General features: G+C 43.0%; 1 protein-coding gene across 6 annotated transcripts in view; it reads left to right on the forward strand.

Moving 5' to 3' along the window:
- Positions 1-1,116: 1,116 nt before the first annotated feature.
- The window catches only part of CACNA1I (calcium voltage-gated channel subunit alpha1 I), an 84,723-nt gene continuing 65,017 nt past the window's right edge, over positions 1,117-20,822 (forward strand). For 4 of the 6 annotated variants that reach the window (XM_088054931.1, XM_088054933.1, XM_088054932.1 and 1 more), the window contains exons 1-3: positions 1,129-1,221; positions 2,222-2,355; positions 19,057-19,154. In XM_088054931.1, the coding sequence (XP_087911057.1) occupies positions 1,129-1,221; positions 2,222-2,355; positions 19,057-19,154 (325 nt within the window). Of the gene's footprint in view, positions 1,222-2,221; positions 2,356-19,056; positions 19,155-20,822 lie in introns of all 6 variants that reach the window. The other 2 variants (XM_088054935.1, XM_005527739.3) reach the window with 1 other exon arrangement.

Genomic DNA, 20,822 nt, shown 5'->3' on the forward strand with positions numbered 1-20,822 from the left:
GGCTGGAGGTCTATTCACTCTATATCACTGCTTTACAATGGGAACACTGGAAAGTATTGCATAAATGCACCCACTTTTAGAGCTAAAATACAGTAAATGAGTTCTTGGATAAGCATTTATCAGGCTTTAAAACTCCTTCAGGAGGAGAGGGATGGTGAGAGGGGGAAGCTAGAGTGTGTAGAGTACAAAGGTCACACAAATACACCATTTTTATCCACTTCTCTAATACATAAATGAAGTGGCACTTGATGAAATTATAAGACAACAAATTAATAATAAATAGGAGGGAACACTTTTGAATGTAAAGTATAATTAGCCAATGTAGCTCAGGGCTGCCAACTATTATCAAAGCAGATATTTTAACAAGATTATCAACAAAGGATTCAAATGAATAAGAAAGGCATCTGCAGGGTCATCAGTGTAGCTGAGAAAACAATTGTAAGGACTATCAATCCTCATGCTTTAGGGCATAAAAAGATCACCAGCTGGGGTCAGAAACACAATTTCTCCATTCTCATCGTTACTGAGTAACTTGGGCATGTTGTGGAGCTCTATACAGCCTAGGTCACTGCTGGAAGCATAGTAACAGGTTAGGGGGACCAGTGGCACTTCTTTACCCCCAAGTTTCTCTGAGAGGGGACAAAGGAGAGTTCTAGCCTCATCTTGTACTCCCTTCGTAGAAGGGCAATAACCACGTAGAGATAAATCTGCCCATTTTGATTTAGATCCCTAGATACTGGAGATCTCTGATGCATTTAGGTAGAGGCCACTTTGGAAAGTCTCTTCCATGTATTTGGAAGATTCAGTAAACCAATGAGGGAAGCAGACCAAAAGGAGAGGAGCAAGCATGTATTTGACTATGGCAGTGATTTGACTTGTGTAAGTATTTTAGGCCTTTTATGCTACCTCTGCTTTCCCTTTTACAAAAGAGTTTTGGCTTAATCAAGGAATGGAGTAGTGATAAACTGAGTGCAGAGAATGTGGGAATGTAATAAATCAGCCTACTAGCACCTCTTTCCCTTAATCTTCCTATTTTGTTACTTCAAGCTTAGAGCAAACTTATCTCAGCCATGATGCTTTTGCAGAAGTTTTCCTTAACTCTTTTCTACCTGGTTCGAGTGTGTCAGCATGATGGTGATTTTGCTAAACTGTGTTACCCTGGGAATGTACCAGCCATGTGAGGATATGGACTGCCTTTCTGACAGGTGTAAAATCTTGCAGGTAAGCAGATTTCCTTCTTGTTGTGATGGTGCTTCAGTCCAAGTCACAAATTTTCATGCGTGCTTTCCTCCAGCGTGTGGGCTATACCTTCCCAGAGAGGCTGGCAAGATTATCCCTGGCAGCGAGCTGTCCTGCTGTAAAATGGCAAGAGCTTGCTTTGAGGAGGGGAATGGGATGAGAGAATGAATGAACTTTACTTGTGACTGTGCAATACTGAACACTTGCTGATATTTCTGAACCTAGCACATAAGCAGGGGTTTTCTGACACAGATATCTACAAGACACATAGGTCAGGGTTAAGCCAGGGAGAAATAACTAAGGTTACACAATCCAGGCAGGAGAGAACAGCAGCCTCCAATGCATTTGGTAGTCTGGTGATGTACAAGACTATTACCTATTCAACAGATACTGTGGCATTCAGGATGCCCAAAGGGAGAGGAAATAAAAAGAATGCTTAGAAGGGCCAAGAGTACATCCACACTGTAAACACACCAGCTGTGCTTGATGCTTCCCCAAAGAGAAGGTGACAGCAAAGGGTGTCATGCACTGTGTGGTTGTGGCTAAGGCCTTCAGGTATCTGAAGCTTCTCTCTGTGATGGGTGTGTGCTGTCCAAGCTGTGTGGAAAGCTGCACTATGTCCTCAGCTGAGCCATTTGCAGCAATGTGATGAGGAGTTCCTCATGGGATGTTGGAAAAACAGTGTTTTTCTGGCCAGGTTTAGATCTGCTGGTGCTGAAACAACACCACTTTTCAAGTCTATGTAAGGAGTCTCTGAGTCTGCATCAGTTACTTCACCTGTGGGTGAAAAAACTATAAAAGTCTTCATTGAACTTGAGCAGCAAGAAACTGTGATGCCAGGGCTACATGAAGGAAACTTTTCCAGCCCTGCCTCTATCTCATTTTCAGGAGTACTGAATTTAGTATTTTTCTCACATTCTGTGTTTTAAAGTCCAAGGCTGAGAATGCTTGTCAAATATGCTCTTGGATTTCTGTTTGGCAGGTGTTTGATGATTTCATCTTCATCTTCTTTGCCATGGAAATGGTCTTGAAGATGGTGGCCCTGGGGATATTTGGCAAGAAGTGTTACCTTGGAGATACCTGGAACCGCTTGGATTTCTTCATTGTCATGGCTGGGTAGGTTGATAATTTCTAGGTTTGTTTATTCTGGGTTTACTGGAGTCTTGCAAGGAAAAGAAATGATGTAACTGAGGAGAAAGTTTTCCCTCTGGTGCAGCTGCCAAGCTGGAATTGGGTATGCTGGAGTTAGCAGCCAATGGAAGAAAGAGCAGACAAGGTAGTTTTAACTCCTCTGCTGATGTGCAGCCATCTGTCTAGCACAACCTGAATAGAGAGTGTTAATTTGTACCAGCTGAACAGCTTGCCCAGAAACATTTCTGGGTTTTTTGTTTTTTAAATGTCTGGGTAGAAGAGGTGTATGATACCTTGTGAGGCTACCTGGAACAGAGGCTAGACAGTGTTAAAGGAATAAAGGAGGTATTTATTAAAAGGCCGTCAAAGGATACACCTTGAGCAGTACAAGAGCCTGGCTGAGGCTACACCCAAGATGGACCCCAAGTCACAAGTTTTCACACTTCTATAAGTTTTGTTCCATTTACATATTGGGGTTAATTGTCCAATTACAGCTTCAGGTTATGAAATCCCATCCTCCCAGATTGGTCTCCTCAATTCAATGTAGTTTGTACTCACTGGGCCTGAAGCTGTAACAGTGTCCTTGGTTCTCAGGCTGGAAAAGGATTGTTTTGTCTAACTCCCCTGTGAAGAGAACTTGCTAACACTTTATATGGAGTTCAGAGTTATATACCAACGCAGAACAGAATCTGCAAAGTATGAAAGCTAAAACTTAAGGCATCATGTAACCTTTGCCAGAACTAAACTAAAGCTAGCATTTCTGTTTCCAGCAGCAGGATTTCAAGGGTAGAAATGTAGGTTTTATAAATGTAGGGTTTTTTTATTCAGGGCTTTTTGTTTTTGTAATGCACCAACATTTCCTGCAGTACTACTGGGACAAGTTGACATTTGAGGGTTTTTTACAACAAAGTTGCTATGGTGAAGCTTTGATTTTCCCCTCTGCATGTATCAAGTGGAAAGTCTACCAGAATTTGCCTGTTAAATCACAACAGAAAGTCCATTTCTGATACCAGGGGGATGTGCTTTTTTCCCCTGGAATACTAATTTTCAATTAGAACACTTTGTGGTACAATAAAAAAAAATAAATTCAGAAATAAATATGTTATATTGCTCATCTCACAGAAAAAAAAGTGAACATCTTTTCAAAGAGAAGCCCTCAATTTTCCTTCTCTTTAGCCAGGAATTACCAGCTCCACTGTTGCCTGGAAGTGCATGTATTACTGACTGAGCTAGCAGTGAGTTTGAGCTCACTTTGCAGAGTTTTCCCCCGTGGTGTGGAGCAGCACCGTCTTTATATTTGCTTTTGACAGAGTTCTTCTACTGCAAGACTTGAAAGTCATTCCCTCTGGAGGAGCAGATAATTGTTTGCTTCTGGGAGGAGCAGAGATTTTCAAACTCAGTGCAGCTGTAAAAATTTGAAGGCTGATTTTTGGCCAGGTTGTGCATGAAAGGAGGACAGGCAGATGAAAGCTGTAGGCTTTTCTAAATCAACACAATATATGTGAGATGGGAAGACCTTTCTTGTAGCTGAGCCTGCTGTGATTAACATCTGATTTAAAATGGCCTGACATGAGGAGTGTCAGATAAAGTCCCTGAGACATGGTTCTGAGAAAATCCAGATCATTACATGTTCTAGCCTGAGCTCCTGGTGGCAAAATCACTGGAGACTAGATGCAGGGAAAGCAAGACCCTAGCACAGCAGCCTTTGAGGGAGGAAGAGCTGGGTAGGTTTGAAAAGGGGACCTTGGAGCCCATGGTGCTCCTCTGTGTGGGTGACATGCTGCAGTATGCTGGGAGACTGCTCCAGGTGGGCACAGGAAAATCAGCGTATCAGGTAAAAAGGTTTGGGAATTGGGGGTCTTACTCTGCTGGGGTCCTTGCAAGCGTGGTATGTGAGTGGTGGTATCTGAAGAGATGGTGAAATCAGTGGGCAATACTAAATGAAAGAGGGAGAGCTCAAATACTTCATGCAGAAAACAAGTGAAATCCACACTACCTAGACAAGAAGGGAGCAAACTCCCTTACATATTTCCTTCTGTCACCATTGCTGGGAGGAATTTGAGGAGAGACAGAGTCTTTTGTGCATCTGATAGCAGTACCAGGAAAAAAAAACCTCATATCTGAACTTCTTTCAATGCCAGAGACTTTGAATCAACTTCTTAGATATCAAATAATCTGCATAGAGGATTTTTTATTTCAGGTCCAAAACTAAAAGAAAATTGTTTCCTGATTTCTATTCAATTGTCCTCATGAGGTGTCAGAATGAAATGATAGTAATCTCATTAGAATATATGATCTCAAAGGACTTCTGCTAAAGAAAGATTTTTCCATTTAGTTATATAGAACTAATGACTATATAATGTATTTCAAGTTAAAAAAGCTTGTGGTTATTAATTCATTATTCCTTGAAATTCATTAAAATTGTCTGCACTGTTTAAATCAAATCCAAGGCTTTAACTTGTCCTTACATACTGTAGGCTTTTGCTTAACTTCAGATGTAATCTTCAACCTTTATCCTTATTGATTCCACACCTGGATCACGGCTTCAGCTTACTGAAGCCATGTTGTCCAGATGCTGCCTTAGCATTCTGACTTAGGGAGGACACCTAGATCTTGCACATTTTCTTCATGCCAGGGAGTTAGATCCTGATCAGAGGCTAATCAGTTTTCTCTAAGAACCTTCTCCTTTTTATCATTCAGGATTCTTGTTTTCTGTAAGGGAGGTCATAAACTTGGCTCCTAAGGAAACATCCCTGATGTTGGGGAGCAACGCCCAGCCTACAGCCCTATGCAGCTTCTCTCAGTTTCAAGAACATGGGCTATACTTCCCAGCTCTTTCTCCTCTCTTCTCCCTTTTCAAATAAACACCAGCAAGGCAGCAAAGGTTGCAAAGAGTAGACTGTAGCATGGAAAAGCGAGGTGCAGGCAGGGCCCATTCTGTGGCCTTCCTGAGCTGTCTCAGCTGATCCGGTTCGCTACATGACAGCACGTTTTATCAAAGAGCATAATGACTGTTTGCTGCTAAGGACCCAGACGGTGTTTTGGTTACATAAACCATGTATTCAGGCAATCATTTGTAGTTATTTCCTCACTTCCTTGGAAAGCCAGAAGCTGTAGTTTTAGTTAGCTGAATTCCCTCATGTGCCCTTGCCCTGCTTGTCCCTGCAACCCAGCAGCTCAAGGAGGAAGACTCCATTGTCACTAAAAATATTCAGTTTCCATGGCAATAGGAGCTGACATCACCAGAATTTTCTCCCCTCTCAAACACTCCCTCCCCTAACCACCTTCAATGTGGGTTTTTTTTTCTGAAAGGGTTAGGAATAAAACCAAAACAATATGAGTTATAACTTAATGCTTTCCCTCATTGTTCCCCTCAGAGCTCCAAAAATCAGATGAAGCAATTTGCTTTGAAGAGTGCCAATGCCCTTGTGTGCACAAACAACCAGGGCTGAAGATTCAGCTTGCCAATGCTCCCGTTCCCAACTACTTGCTGGTGACAGGAGGTTGCAAGTTCCCAGACGTTTCAAGCAGACTGTGCTCGTCACCACCAGCTGTCCTGGTGGGAGTCCCTCTTCCCTTCCGTTTGTGATTAGGTCTTGTCTGTCGTCACTTGTTTCCCACAGTGATGGGTGTGTTTGGAGAGCTTGAACTGAGGCAACCTCACAGGGCAGCTTCCTTGAGTTGAGAGCCTATGACTGTTTGAAAGTTGAGATAATGAGAAAGCTAATCAGATTGGGAAATGTCAGCCAGAGTCTATATCTGTGTGAATTTAGAGGAAGAGTCACTTGTTTCTGGGCTCATTCTCATCAACATTTTAAGCCAGGCAGTTCTCTAGCAATACAGTAGTGAACAATTCCCCCTGCTCCCTCTATTCTGTGAAACAGTTGCATCCACATGTGGTTGGAGGTGATGCCACTGCCCCTCTAGAAAAGGAGATATCATCCCTTTATGTAGCTGACCTGAGGGTCTCCCTGACCTTGGGGGTGTGAATTCCATGTAGGGAGTGGTTGTTCTGCTTCTCGTGATCCAAGTGCTACAATTAACCATCTGTGTTGGGAATTCTGTCTGTCTTTTCCCTCTTCTGTGGCATCCCTGGAACATGTTAGGTAAATTAAGGGGCAGAGGACTTCACTACATGGTGGAGGGGGCTGGGGGAGAGGGTGTCATTGTGATTACATGTGTAATCAAAAATATGCCCAAAATCTTTCTCTAACTACTTGTTGCTTGAATTCCATTGACTGAGGAGAGGGCTTGTCTTTCAAAGCGTGCTGTCTTTATCTCTCTCTATTACCACAGTGGAATTTGCCATGTAGATCTCAAACTGTGGTCAAATTCCATCTTGTCCTTTACCTTTGCCGTGAGAAATGGAATTTTGGATATTTCAGCATTTTGAGATATTCTTGCAGTGTTCTTAAACAGCTTATAAAAGTGGTGCATTTCAGAACAAGACATAGCATTCTGTCAGTGCTTCAGTCTGCTTCAGTGCCCTTGGTTGTAATATTGTCTTACTATTCCTGCCTGAAATTTCCCATTTCCTATAGCCAAGTATTGCAGTAGCCTGTCCATTCAATCACAGCACCTCCCCATCAATTCATTCAGCTGCTTTCTTCATAGCCTCCAAGTTTGATTGGTTGGGTTTTTTTTCCCGTCTCCTCTTCTGAAGAGAGAAACCCCCTTCCTATTAGTAGGAACAGTAAACTTTGTTCACAGATGCACGTTGGTTCCATTTTTTCACACTGGAATACATATTATTTGCGTTTCCAAAGCAGTTCATGCTGTTCTATCTCTGACTTGTCATCTTCATTTCTTTTTTGTTCTCCCAAAAATACGCCTCAACTGCAAAATCCATCAGTGACTTTTTTCAGTTTTCTGTCAGGTTGTGATAAATAAATAAAGAACAGAGTGGCAAGAATTGTGCATTACAGAAGTACATCTGCTCACAAATGAATCCCCATTTAGTGTTGCATGTGAGGTTTATTACTTAGTTTTTCTCCAGCTAATGTATGTCACGATGATTACATATCATTCCAGCCATATCAACCTAATTACTTGTGTGAACCAGACTTGTAATCTCATAAGAGATTATAGCACATTAGTTTGATGATGTCTATTTTTCCTTAAACTTGTATTGGGTATGGTTAATTTTCTTATTCACTTTTAATCCATAATCTATCCAAGGCTCATATTGACAATTTCATTACTGTACTGTCACCAGCATTAGTCCTGCCATTGAGATCACTGTGTACTGGCACAACATCAGAATTCCTTTGACCCTTGGATGCTTTCCCAGTCTTCTGAGCCTAATCAAAAATTATCGGTACTGGTTCAGATATTTTCTGGCCATCTCTTTTAAAACTCTTGCATACAGATCGTCCAGGCTTGCTTATCTTAGAAAATCCCTATTTAGGCACAGCCTGAAATACTTGATCACAGCTGGAGCTGAAATTAGCTCATTATGATCAATGGTGCACATACATCATCTGACCTTCCCCAGAGGACTTTTTTTAAACTGATGTTTTCTGCCTTTTTTACACTATTAGTGACAATTCTGTTTTCTCATTCCAAAACTTACGTTGTTTGATGTGCTCTTTCAGTTCTCTTACAAATTTTCTGCAAGTCCATCTCCTCATTTATATTTATGGGTATCACCTTCCCCTCTCCTGCTATTACGTTGCTGCTTTTGCTTTCACTCATGCTGTATTATCTTTTTCACCTGTTCACCTTTCTTGTCTCTCCTGAAGCTTCTTGGATACCTGATAAATATTCCTAAACAACACTTGACTGTAATCCACAGCCCATGAATTGAAGTCTGACTAGTTTGACACTTGGAGCTATTTAAAAGACATGTAGATGTGACTGGTGCTTAAGGACACTGTTTAGTGGTGGACTTGGCTAGGCTGAGTTGGACTCAAAGATCTTAAAGGAGTTTTCCAATGTAAATGATTTTAGGATTCTATGCCTGTTTCTGTGTGGTTTCAAACTCGTGAATATGGCCTCTCAAATCTACCAGATATATCTGGTACTTTTTATGACCTTGCATGAGTTGGACATAACACACACAATCAAGTTCTATAATATTTTTTAAATAATAACTTGTTAGACAACCTCTCTGTCTTCCATTCTTGAATACAAATTTCTGTGATTTGTAGGGCTGAAAACTTCCAAGGAGATTTAGGTAACCTAAATGCATTGCTCAAATTTAGTTCCTAGTGGTGGGTTGGGAGAATGCTTTTATCAAGAGAGCTGGTCAGCCTGTATTCTGGTGTGATCTGGACATACCAGATCATAGATAATCAGGGTTGGAAAGGGCCCCCTGGAGTCTCCACTCCAATTTTGTTCAAAGGAGGGTCAACAGCAAACTCAAGTTAGAGTTTTCCAGTCAAATCGTGCCAACCACCGCAGATGGCGATGGCACTATCTCTCACCATCCCAGCCCTACTGCTGATGTGCCTTTGTAACTGGTCTGAACATCCCTTTCCTCTCTGGTTTTGTGTTTGTTGTGTCTTGTTCTCCTGCCATGTGGCACTATGAAGATTCTGGCTTAATCTCACTGAGTGCCTCATAGGTACCAAGGAACTGCTCTTGGGTCCCACCAAAATCAACTCCTCTCCAAGCTAAATAAGCCCACATCCTGCAGCCTCTCAGGATCAGGATCTCAGCTCACAGGACAAATGCTCCAACCCTGAGAACCTTGGTGACCCTCCACGGAACTTGCTTCAATTTATCAACACCTTCATTTATTGGAGGGCCAAAAGTTCTGCTTTCATGGTCTACCTGAGTGCAAAGTAAGGGGCATAATCCCTCCCTCATCCACCTGCTGCAATCTGACTGGTGCAGCTTGGGATGTCATTGTCCTTCCCTGCATTGACCTGTTCCCCAAGGCAGCTCCTTTTCAGCAGCACCACTGTCCATCAGTCCAGCCCAAATGCAGGACCTTGCATTCACCTCTTGAATTGCATGAGGCTCCTGTCAGCCCATTTCTCTAGCCAGGAGGAATTCTCTATATGGCAGAAAATTAATCTGTAAGTACTTGGTCACTGATTCTATACTGGAAAATGCAGTTTTTGATAGAGTGTGTTACTCCTTCTCTCTTTCTGTCCACTAGAGCCTCCCTACTAGGTTAAAATCCTTGATTTTAATATTCCTTTCATGCAGATTTTCCCACCAGGCCTTCCTAATGCCACTTAGGCATTATGCTCATAAAATGAACAATTTTTATTCTCTTTAATCCTCAGGCCCCTGGCACTAGGTGTAGAGGCGACACTATTTTTCTCCTCTTTACATCTTTTAGTGCCTTGATTAGTTTTGTTCTTGACATGGAGGTCCTGTAAGAATTAACTCTTTTCCTAGTTTTATCACTTTCCCCTTTGGTCTTTTATTTAATCTTCTGACTGGTTTTTCAGTTCTCTAAAACCTAATTTTTGTTCTAATGAAATGGTGGGTAATATTTCTGCACAAGATTAGCCCAGCTCTCTGCCAGTCTTATGCTCTGTGTGGCTGGTTAAGGTTCATTACCAGGTTCCTCCATCACCTGTTCACCTGCTGGCCAGAATGTGCCACTAAGGAGTTCAGCTGAATAGTTCTTGTCCAACTTCTTCAGAAAGGGACAGAAATCCAAGTCTATAATATGTGGTATATATATCATGATAAGAAAAACAATTAGTTTCAAAACACATCATCATGGGTAAATACTGTCCTTGAAGGCTGAAAGCCTTCCTGAATTTGCTTTTTAGTTTCACCTATAGTACGGCAGAACAGCTCTCCTGGTATCTCCATTTCTTTTCCAAAACATTCTTTCCTTTCTGAGTAGTTATTCAGCCTTTGGAAAGGGTTTTGCACAGCTGAAGATCTCTTCTCAGGCAAGCCTGACAGCACCTTAAGCTGAGCAGAACACTTCTCACTTCCTGTGCCTTTTGGCTAGTTGCTTCTTCAGGAATTCTTTATGCGGCTTTCACACTGGGAGTCTGGAAAGTATTTCTATTAACTGAGATATTACTTTTACATTTTCTTTCTTATAGTTATCTCCTGTCCTTGAGTTCTGTTCCCCATAATTCCCTAGATATGGCATCCTTTCCCAAAACTTGGAGTGATGATGCTCCCCAAATTCATCCATCCAAGCTCTTTTCAAACGTGTGCAGCATCACTATGAACACCAACTTTCTCCTAACATGGAAAGCCCTTATGGCCCCAAGTTCATCCCTCTAAATTTCAGCCTAGGAAAGGGAACTGGCAGCTCTCTGAAGGATGTGAGGTACCAATCACCCATCCTCAAATGCCCACCTGTTTCCAGGAAACAAATCCATCACTGCCTGGTGCCCTTTCACCCTGTGAAGATGCTTCTTAGCCTGAAACACAGCAACTGGCCTTAATCTCACAAGATGGGGGAAGTGTTGCCAATCTTCTGCTTTTCCTTTGCTTTTAATTAACTGCAGTCCTTCAGGGACCTGGCCAGAATTTGCATAGTTATGACTTTAAAATCTCAGATCATTAAATACTTATTAGCAGCAGGGTAAACAGCAGAATGCTCAGAAAATCCTAGTTAGCTAATGTTCGATGCCAAATAGAAGTCTCTATAAAATTATGGCAAGTTAAAGAAAACTGTAATAAATATAGCAATTAGGTGTTTCAAGTAGTGATCAGAAAAAGATGGAAACCAGCAAGGAGCAGGCTAAATAGCATCTTAACCAAAGGTAGAAATAGCAGCAGCACAGCCCTCCCCTCAAACGTGCACTCGCTTTTTCCTCCTTAATGATACTAATTATTTCATTTGCTTTCTCCCAGTAAAACTATCCCTAGATGTGCAACATATTGAAATGAAAGCAGTCATCAAAACGAAATGAATCACACCAGAGAAGAATAAAAACAAGGAGGCAGCGCTACCCTGCCTGTGTAACGTGTAGCTTTCAATTATTGCCTCTGATTTTTTTGCCTTCCTGAAAGCTAATTCCCTACCATGTGAATGTTAGGTTTTTTTTAAAAAAATCAAAACACAAACCTGCCAAAAAGGTAAAACCAGCAGGCTTATAGGGCCAAAATGCAAACATTCTTTTTCATTTTCCTTTTTTTTCCCCCCCTCTAAGCAGTGAAATACGGAGCTCAGAGGTGAGGGCCCATCACTCGCATACAGTCATCTGAGCTTGGCGAGTCCTTCTGGCTTTCTTATCACAGTGTGAAAACCTGCTTATGTCTTTTCGTATCATGTCTCTGAAACTATTAAGAAACTCTGACATTTTCTCTTAGTACACAGTTTGCAGAGAAATCTGAGTGTTTCAGGGTGTGAAATAATCACATTCCAGGCAGAAAGGGACCAGTCTCACAGGCTCTGGAAGCTTTCAGCGGCTTTTGCTTGCACAGCAATACAAAAAAAAAAAAGGTAAAAAAATATTTTGTACTGGAGGGGGGAGAGTAGCAGGTTATTTTTTTTAAGAATACAAAGCATCACAGCTCAGGAGCTGACTGTGTAATTAGTAATTGATCTATCACTCCCTGAGGAAATGTCTTTTTACTTACAGAATTATAGACCCTTTATTATTATTATATTTCATAAATGGCGAAAAAGAGTGCAATTTTTGCATTTCTTGTTTTACTAACAAGGCTTTTTTTTTTTTTTTTTACTTCTATCTTTCAGTTTTTGTGTCAGCAGAGAGTTGTCTTTTTGCAACATAATGAGCTCTAAATTTAAAAGAGATAAGCAGGACTACTTAGCTTAGTACACTGTGGTTTGCAGAGCAATTTGGAGGCCTACTGTGTTATTCCACTTATTCTGTGGTAGATGTTGAAAGGATTTTGGATCATCTGTTTAGGATGCATGTTGAAAGCTGGCCCCAGAGGCACCTAACTGTGAAATGCACAGTTTGTTCTTCAGGTATCTATATCTATATGGATAAATCTATCTACCCCAAGTGAGCTGATAGGAGAGTCAGTGCTGGGATCTGCCTGGCAGCCCCATGCCTCCTGCACCACGATGCCCCATATAGCAAAAGATCAGGTCCAAATAATGAAAGAGTCTTTAACTTTTGCTGTAGCCTGCTGGACCTTTGGGGAAAGTAAGGATGTAGCTCCAGCTGTAGAGCAAAACGATAGGCATGGGGCAGAAATCTTCAAAAAGTAGGTCCTGGCTGGGAGCCCTGCTGGGCTGGCAAGTAGCCAGTCTGCATCTGCTGGTTTGTGTGCACCCTGTGGCTGCAGACTCCGAGTGGAGGCAGTAGCCTTCTGCTCCTGCCCAATGTCCCATCAGGCCTCATCAAAATCTCCTGGCTCTGCTTCTAATATATCCAGATGGATTTTCAAGAGGTGGGATTCATCTTCCAGCTCTCTTTGTGTACAAGCTCAGGCATGCCCAGCCTTAGCAAGGGAGGTGTCTTGAATGCCCATATGCCTCATGCTCTAGACCTTTATCTGTGTGCTCTTCCTCCTGCCTCATTGCTGTTACTCCAGTGCTGGTGGTCCCCACTATCCATGCAGTTGTGGACAGCAGGAAGGCAATAAGTGGATTTTAGTGTCTGCCTTCTCTTTCCACAGCACAGATTCAGCTAATGGAGTCTCTGGGGTAGCCTGGCCAGCTCTGTTCTCCATATTCCCTGCCTGCTGCTACACCACTGGCCACAGAGGACCAGGCCTGTGTGGATCTAGTGATGCATATGCCTTTTTTTACTTTCTTTTCCCCAGGATGCCTCAATAATGTCGGGGGGAGATATGGAACCATTGGAATACATTGTCCAGTCCAAATACCAGCTTTGCTCCTTCTTTGCATTGTAGCCACAGTCTTTGAAGCCAGAGCAGAAGCACTGAGACCTTCTTCTTGTCCTGATGTGTATGGCTGAAGTGGAGGAATTTAGGGGTAAATCTCCCACCACCCCACAAACTTCAGGTGGAAGATTTCAGTTCATATATCAGGGCTAGACATTTTGGTAAATGTCAAGATGTCAGCTCCAACTTTTTACATAGATATCTGAATAAAATTTCTGTCAGGGAAAACTGATGGTCTTAGTTTTTCCCATGGACTCCTGCGTTCTAGATATTCAAAGTGGTAAAAATTCCAGTCTGCAAAATGTGATCGCCAGATCAAGGAGCTGAGGACAGAAAGGCATATTCCTGTACACAGAAGACATTGATTAAATCCCATCTAGCCATGGTATAGGTACATAGCAGTCTTTGAGCCCTGACATAGCTGAGAAGCTGAAGGAGTTCAGACCAGAGACCAGTCAAAGTCTTCTGCCCTGGTTGCATCAGGTGCTCATAGATGTAGGGATCAAATAGAAGCCCACAGGCAGGAAAAGCTTCACTTCCCACAGAGACTCATAGCAAGTCTGAAACTACATCTAGAAAGACCCAGCCATGAAGTTTTTGGCTTCAATGCTAAACCTAAATTTATTTGACAAAAAAAAAAATGAATTGATTAGATTGCAGTTAATTAGATTTCAATTGAAAACTTCTATCAGAGAAGGGGAATCAGGCAGCTTTTGTATTTGACAAAAACATATTGGCTTTGTATCATAAGAAAAATACCGCCTCGGTATTTTTCATGAATGATTTTAGAATAGGTTTTAAATACCATTTCTTGACTGCTAATTTTCAGCAAATAGAAGTTCAGAAGCCAAGATTAGGAAAGTTAATAAGTATGTAATAAAGGTATAAGGAGATGTAAATACAAGGAAGTAAATGGTAATGTTTGAACTGTTTTAATAATGGATTTCATTGAAGCTAAGTGCAAGGTAGCAGCTAGTCAGGCATTGCATATTGTCTTGGGTCACACGTGCAGCAGATAAAAGTCTGAACTTTCTGGACTCCATACATGGCTTTTGTATTGCCACTATGTCTATTTTAGATAGCCTTAGCTTTATCCCTCCATGCTGCTGGTCAGTCTGCTATCCTGTGCCTGGCACAGAGCCGTGCTGGCCGTGCATTTCTGCTGTTGGACAATGAGTCCTGCTGCTCCTCTCGAGTGCCAAGGCAGATCCAAGCCCACTCTCAAGCTCACAGGTGCAGAGGACAAAATAAGTGCCAAGCTGTAGCTGATGAAGCTGTTCTGGTGCAGTTGAGGCCTCACGAGCATTGAAGGTTTCCATGCCCCCTTGTCCCTGTGTACTCGCTGTCTGCTCCAGTGGCATGACACAGGACAGAGGTATGTGAGACCAGGCACATTCTGGACAGGGTCAGCATGCTAACAAATTGCTCACTTGTTCCCTGCACTAGCTTGGTCTCATCCCTGTTTAACTCCAGGTCCTTTGTGTGCTCAGCTGAGCAGATTTACCTAAATGGAAAAATAGGAAGGAAAGTCAAGGGGCAAATGGAAAAAGTGGGAACGAAGAAGAAAGATTAAAATGAGAGGTAGAAATGTTGCAGGCAGTGTGTGTCAGAGGGATGTAAAGAGGCAGGGGGCAGGTGGGATGCCTGGAGAGTGGGGAGGGAGGCAGAGCTCAAATAGAGAGGTGTTCCCTGCCAGGCATCCCCCTGCTCCTGCAGGATGAACCCCATACATGCAGCCAGTGCCTCTGTCCATTTCCCACCCTGCCAGTGTTCCCAGAGTGCATCTGTCTTGAGCTGTGTGGTGTGAGGACACTGCCTGTGCCAATCCCCTCTCCTTCCAGAAGTGTTTCATGTAGAAGGTTTTGAAAAAGAAAACCTCTAGCAAGGGAAGAAGAATTACAGTAAATATTCAATTACCTTGACAGCTCAGAGCTCAAATTCCATCACAGATGAGAAGTTTGTCTTATTTAGCATAGTTTAAGCTTCTGAACCTGTCCCTCCACTCACCCACTCACACAAGAGGCCACAAAATACTTCAGTGATGCCAGAAATGAGCTGCTGTTTCCCTCAGAAGAGATGCATTTCACCCTGCTCCCTCATGAGAAATAGAAAGAACTCACAACCAGCACAGTCCTTTCTTCTTTTCCTCCCCTTCTCACATCCTAGATTTTGTTTGACTGGCCCTAGACCTTGAAGAATCCATGGTGTTTACTAACAAGACATGCTTTAAGCAGCCAAGAGAGAGGAGAACAAGAAGAAGGGTAGCCAGGTCATGGGGGCTACCCTTGCTCATGGCACTGAGCTGGTGCAAAGAAAGAACAAGGAGCCTGGGAATCTCCTGGAGTTCCATGGGTGGCCATTCATTTTGTACCAGCTGTAAAATTATCTTGGTTTGCAAACACTCAGCAAACGCAGGGTTCTGCAGGTTGCTGAGGTGATAAGGATCCAAAACCCACCTGCCTGGGAGTCCAAACAAGCACAGTACACCTGACTCACCACCAGAAGATCTCAGAAAATGTGAACCTGCTGACAGCTCCTGGCTGATCACTTTTTGCGATGAGTCCTTTTGGCTCTGTGTCAACCTGACATCACCTCCATGTATGGCACTAGGAGATGGGGCACAGCCCAAACCTAGAGCAGGTTAAGTGACCACAGTGTCCAGGCTGTGGGGAGCAGGGCTGGCTGGAGAATGGTAATAACAAAAAGAGCTGGGCTAGCAATGCCTGAAATGCTGTAGATGCCTGGAGACTCCAGCAGAGTCACTTAGAGATCCTATTTCATTAGAGAATGGAGGCATCATTTGGGTTTATCTGTTTGATCTACCCAGAAGGTGGGTGGGTTTTTGGTAATCAATGGAGTTTCATTGCACTTTGGTCATCTGCATTGTGTGGGCATGCTACCATTGCACAAAGGGAAGAGTGAACATAAGCTGATGCTGAACTGATCACTAGAAATGAAAAGGCGAAAATGAGAAGCCCTAATGCAAAATTACACTGGAATTGCATTGAAATTGTTTGGATACAATCTCCGTGACTACAATAGTCATATCTCATCTGCAGGGATTTAAGCATCTTGGATTTCTCTGTTATTACAGCCAAGACCAGGAGGCCTCAGGAAGAGCTGTAGGCAGAAGGGGTCTGTTAATCGAGCTGAATTCCTGGGGCCTCCTAGGGCTGAGTTCATTTTTGTCACAGGTTGCTCTCTGAAAGATTTAGCAGTTGCCCTTTTCTAACCCATGCTTGGGAACAACCTGCTGTTTTCCCTGGCAGTGTGATTGTCTGTTCAGCTTTTTTGTCTGGCTGCACTGGAAGGTAATGGCAGTAAATCTGTGACTCTGTGGCCACTGAGGGCTGCAGGAGGCTGGCTTGCTGCTGTCTGAACCACAGAGTTGAGTTAAGACAGCATTTGTCTTGTGCTGAAAGGACCCACAGTCACTACTTGGATGATTGATAATTTTCTATTGACACAGGGACTGTACTACATAGATGGCAAACTCATTCCAGCTAAGAGAAGGCAGTGATGTGCAGCTGGTTATGGTTACTCAAATGCTGTAGCCACAAAACAGGACAAAACCAAATGGTTTGAAAACAATTAAATTAATTAAATTGAATTCTGCATGGTTAAGGCTAAGAAAAGATGTCACCTCCACCCATTGGTTTAATGTCACCCCTAGCCCTGTGCTTTTCCCCTGTGTCCAGCTTCTCTGAGGGCCACAGTATTCAGGACTTCTCATTTGGCTCCTCGCAGTTCAGAAAAAAATACTTTTTTAAATTAGATGTATTTTGGGCCAACAGCTTACTTGGCATTTGACTCTGTTTTGGGTTGTTCTGCAACTGCTCCAAAAAACTGTATTTACTTTTTTTTTGCCTTCAGAGGCAACCCAGTTCTCTTAGGAGATGAGTGTTTTTAGGAGAGGAAAGGAAGTTCAGTGGGACTTCACCAAGCTTGAGGCCTTTATGTTTCTGTGCCTATACATAACCCCACAGCAGACTGCAGTGTGGGGGCTCTTGCAGTCAGGAAACTGCTTCTGTGTGTCAGCTCTCTGTGAAGAGCTGCTAGCTCATGTCCTGGGAGCAGTACAACTCTGTCTGTAGTGTGCTTTGCCTGTAACTGGAATTCCAAAGTTTCAGCAGGTCTGTCCAGTTCTGGAGCAGCAACACGCTGATGAGACAATCCTGCTTTATTTGGAGCAAGGTTGGTCAGTGCTTACTCAAGGCCCTTTCACTGTGTGCCTTTGCACCACACTGGGACGTCCTGTAGTCATGTCCATGCATTTATATCTCTGTGTGTTCCTCCTCCTTTCACACCTGCTTCCCAATTTCATCTGACTGGATCCTAAGCCTCTGTCTATCACTAATTCTTTCTGTAGGCCAGTTGAACATTTCTGCTTAGTTTGGGGTCGGGGCTTTTTTTGGAGGTGGGAATATTTTGATTATTTGTATGAAATCCCTTGTCTCTTCTTCTGCACTTGGTGTATGTGGAACTGACAGCTCCAGGGAGGTAAATGAATGCCACTGCATTTCAGAGGAAGAATTATTTCATGCAATTACCCTAAAAGTGCATGAGAGAACAGACTGAAAGGAATGAGGGAGAGAAAGAAAGAGAGCATGAGAGAGGATAATCACAACACTTCGACAGGTTTACCTCATTGTGTTTGAAAATCTATCACTCTGACAAGTCCCCTTTGTGAAAGATGTAGACAGATAACCAGGCATTAGCTCTTCAAGGTCCTCTTGAATGGAGGGTGATCAACAGAAGGATCAGTCCACTGCAGCATTTCACTTGATGCCTCTCCCTGGTTATTTTTTAAAGACTGGCTGTACCCCATTTCCCTCTCAGTGTCTCACTTTAGCTCTCTCATTTAATTCTCAGTGATTCCTGCTCAGGGGGATTTGGGTAAACTTTAGGTTGACTTGTGGGTCTTTCTGTATAAATTACAATGCTTTTGTTCTGAGAAAGGGTGCAGCAACCAAAGGCTGTCCCCCCAGTCCTTTCCCGTCTCTTGAGTTTTGTTAAAAGGCCAAGGAAAAGGGAACTTTTTGTAGTTCTATTATTCATGTCTGAGAAGAGATTCAGTAGAAGCAGTTCCTGTCCTAACTCTGCTGCTATTTCATGTTATTTTATTCCATGTGCAGATCAGAGTTACCCAAGGGCAGCTGGTGACAACAGCCCATGTCTTCCTGGAGGCCTCGTGCACCTCTGTTCATGAAAACATGAAAAATGCTTTGAGGTCCTCAGGTGGAAATTGCTGGCCAGGATAAATTACTGTTATAATGGTTTCCCGCCATGCTTTCAAAGAGAGAGGACATTTGCCATACTGGGTGAGAAGAGAACACTGGGCTGAAGATTGCTGGGCCAGGTCACTTTTTGTCACCTGCACCTGCTGCTCTTGCAGAAAAGCCAATGCATGAGTCACACCTCTTTACACTTTGAGGTTATTTACAGCACATGTTTTCAGGTTAGGAAAGCTAAGGTCTAGCGTATGTCCTAAAATTAGGCTTTTCTCCTTTTGGTTGGTGTCAAAAAGGAGTGATTCACTCCATGGGGGAAGCCTTTCCACCTATTCAAAGCAGTTAGTGATTTAAGTAAGAGGGTTTATTTCAGTGTGAGGTAAAGCAGGTTTAGCTGAACCTCCTCCTGAGACCATACCCTGCAGTGGGAGATGAGGGGAACAGAGGAAGCACCCCACTGTGCTGCAGGTTACTCCCAACTAAACTGGCCACACAGCTCCAGTCCTGCTGGCCTTGTGTGCAGTGGCCACCCCACATGTGTGTCCTGGCCAGGAGTCCCAGGATGAAGCTCAGGCTTCATCCTCATAGCTTCCAGAAGCTCTTCAATGAAGAAATGATAAACCTGTGGCGCAAGCAGAAATTCTGGATTCTGTTAAACTTTTTCTCTCTTTTTTCTCTCTCTCTCCCTCTCTTTCCCCTTCTGCAGGATGGTGGAGTACTCCCTGGATCTCCAAAACATTAACTTGTCTGCAATCCGTACAGTCCGTGTCCTGAGACCCCTGAAAGCTATCAACCGTGTGCCCAGTAAGTTCGTGCTTCCCTCTCGCACCTCTCAGCTCGGCCTGTGGGGAGGACATGATCAATAAGACTGCCTGTGGTGGAGTTGTCCCAGCCTGGCTCAGGTACAAAATGAATAGAGGTTTTCATAGGGCTCTGTGCAGGCTCTTCCCCATCACAGGCCCAAGAGGCGTTGTTGGATGGGCAGGAAAACAAGTCTGCCAGCATCTCTGTCCTGGTCATCCTTCTTGCATGGCCATGTTGATGGAACTTCAGGAACTGAAGGTGAACAATATGCAGTAAATTGAAGTGTTTTTCCTTTCTCTTACTGAAAGGCAACACAGGTTTAATGATGTCTGTAGGCTCAAAAAGGCCTGTGTGTGAGGTCTGGAGGAAGATCAGCTTTGGGAAGCAGGGAGAATTAGTTTGCTCAGGCTTTCACAAGACCTTCCAGATCTTCTCATCTGAAAAATTTTCATGTCATTACAGGGTAGGGGCATGTAGCACCAACTCATTTTTCTTTTTTCCTCACCTTGTGCTTTGTATTCTCTCTTTTGTGCCAGCTAGCCCCTCTGTGAGCTGCTGTGTGTGTATGAGCCAGGCCTGGGGCAGCCAGGGCTGTGCCCAAACCTGGATGTGTCAGCCCTGGGAAATTTTAGGCATTTCTTCTGCAAGAATGGCAGGAAGTCTCTTTGCTGCTCTCCATAATCTCCCTGATCAGCCTGTCTGCACTGTCTAAGACCTTGCCAGAGCTCTCCTAATCCTTCTCTCAAACTCAGATGCTCCTTTTTCTTTTCCAGACCTGAGAAAGTTTGCACAGTTGACCTCCTAGTCTGTATCATATGTTTTCCCTTGTGCCAAAGTAATTTTCATTATGTCACCTATTGCTTGAACATGCTGTGGAGGTGGATTTCAGAGACTCGGACTTCATGCAAAGCCCTTCTATAAAAGGATCTTGTCCCTCTTCTTGGATGTACTTTTATCTTTGAGCAATAACCCTGAACAGGTGTGAAAGAGAAGCTGAGGCACAGTTCTGTGTGCCCAGCATAGCAGGAGGGGACCAGGCAAAAGAGGCACTGGTTGGGGCACTGAGAGAACAGACAGGAATGTAACAGGTTGTCGTGGTTTTAAACCAATAACTAAGAAAATTACTTATTTCTTGCTGTGAGATATGGATTAGAACAAGAGCAAAACAGGCATAAAACTTAAAAGGAAAAAAAAAGAAAGTTTATTGACAAACTACAATAAGAACACCAGAATAAACTTCTAGAAAAACCTTTTCATCCCCTGTCTACCCACTATTCCCTTGTTCACATGACAAAAGAGACAAAACCTTTGGAACTTTGATGGTTAAAACAGTCCCAATTCTTGCTACTGTCTTTTCACCAGTCTTTATAGAGAAACAGAAGTTTCTTCCTGTTAATTTATGGAGTTTCTCACAAGAAAAACTATTTTTGTTATAGTTTTCCATTGCTCTAATGTTAGCTGCCCAGAGCTGCTATTATTAGAGCCCACTCCTCCCATTTTCACATCACTCTCAAGTGTGTATGGGCCATGAGTCTAGGGATGGGATTTTTAAGGATAAGTTATTCAAAGGCAAAAAGTCTTCTTCATCTGTTTCTGTGAGCTTCACTAGAAAACAGTTTTCTCATTGCCTCTCAAGGCTTCAAATCTTCCAGCACTTCACTGTACCAT

Source organism: Pseudopodoces humilis, chromosome 5 (genome assembly GCF_049639895.1).
Source record: "Pseudopodoces humilis isolate 2021_Gansu_Grassland_sample_001 chromosome 5, ASM4963989v1, whole genome shotgun sequence".
In the NCBI taxonomy this organism is placed as follows: domain Eukaryota; kingdom Metazoa; phylum Chordata; class Aves; order Passeriformes; family Paridae; genus Pseudopodoces; species Pseudopodoces humilis.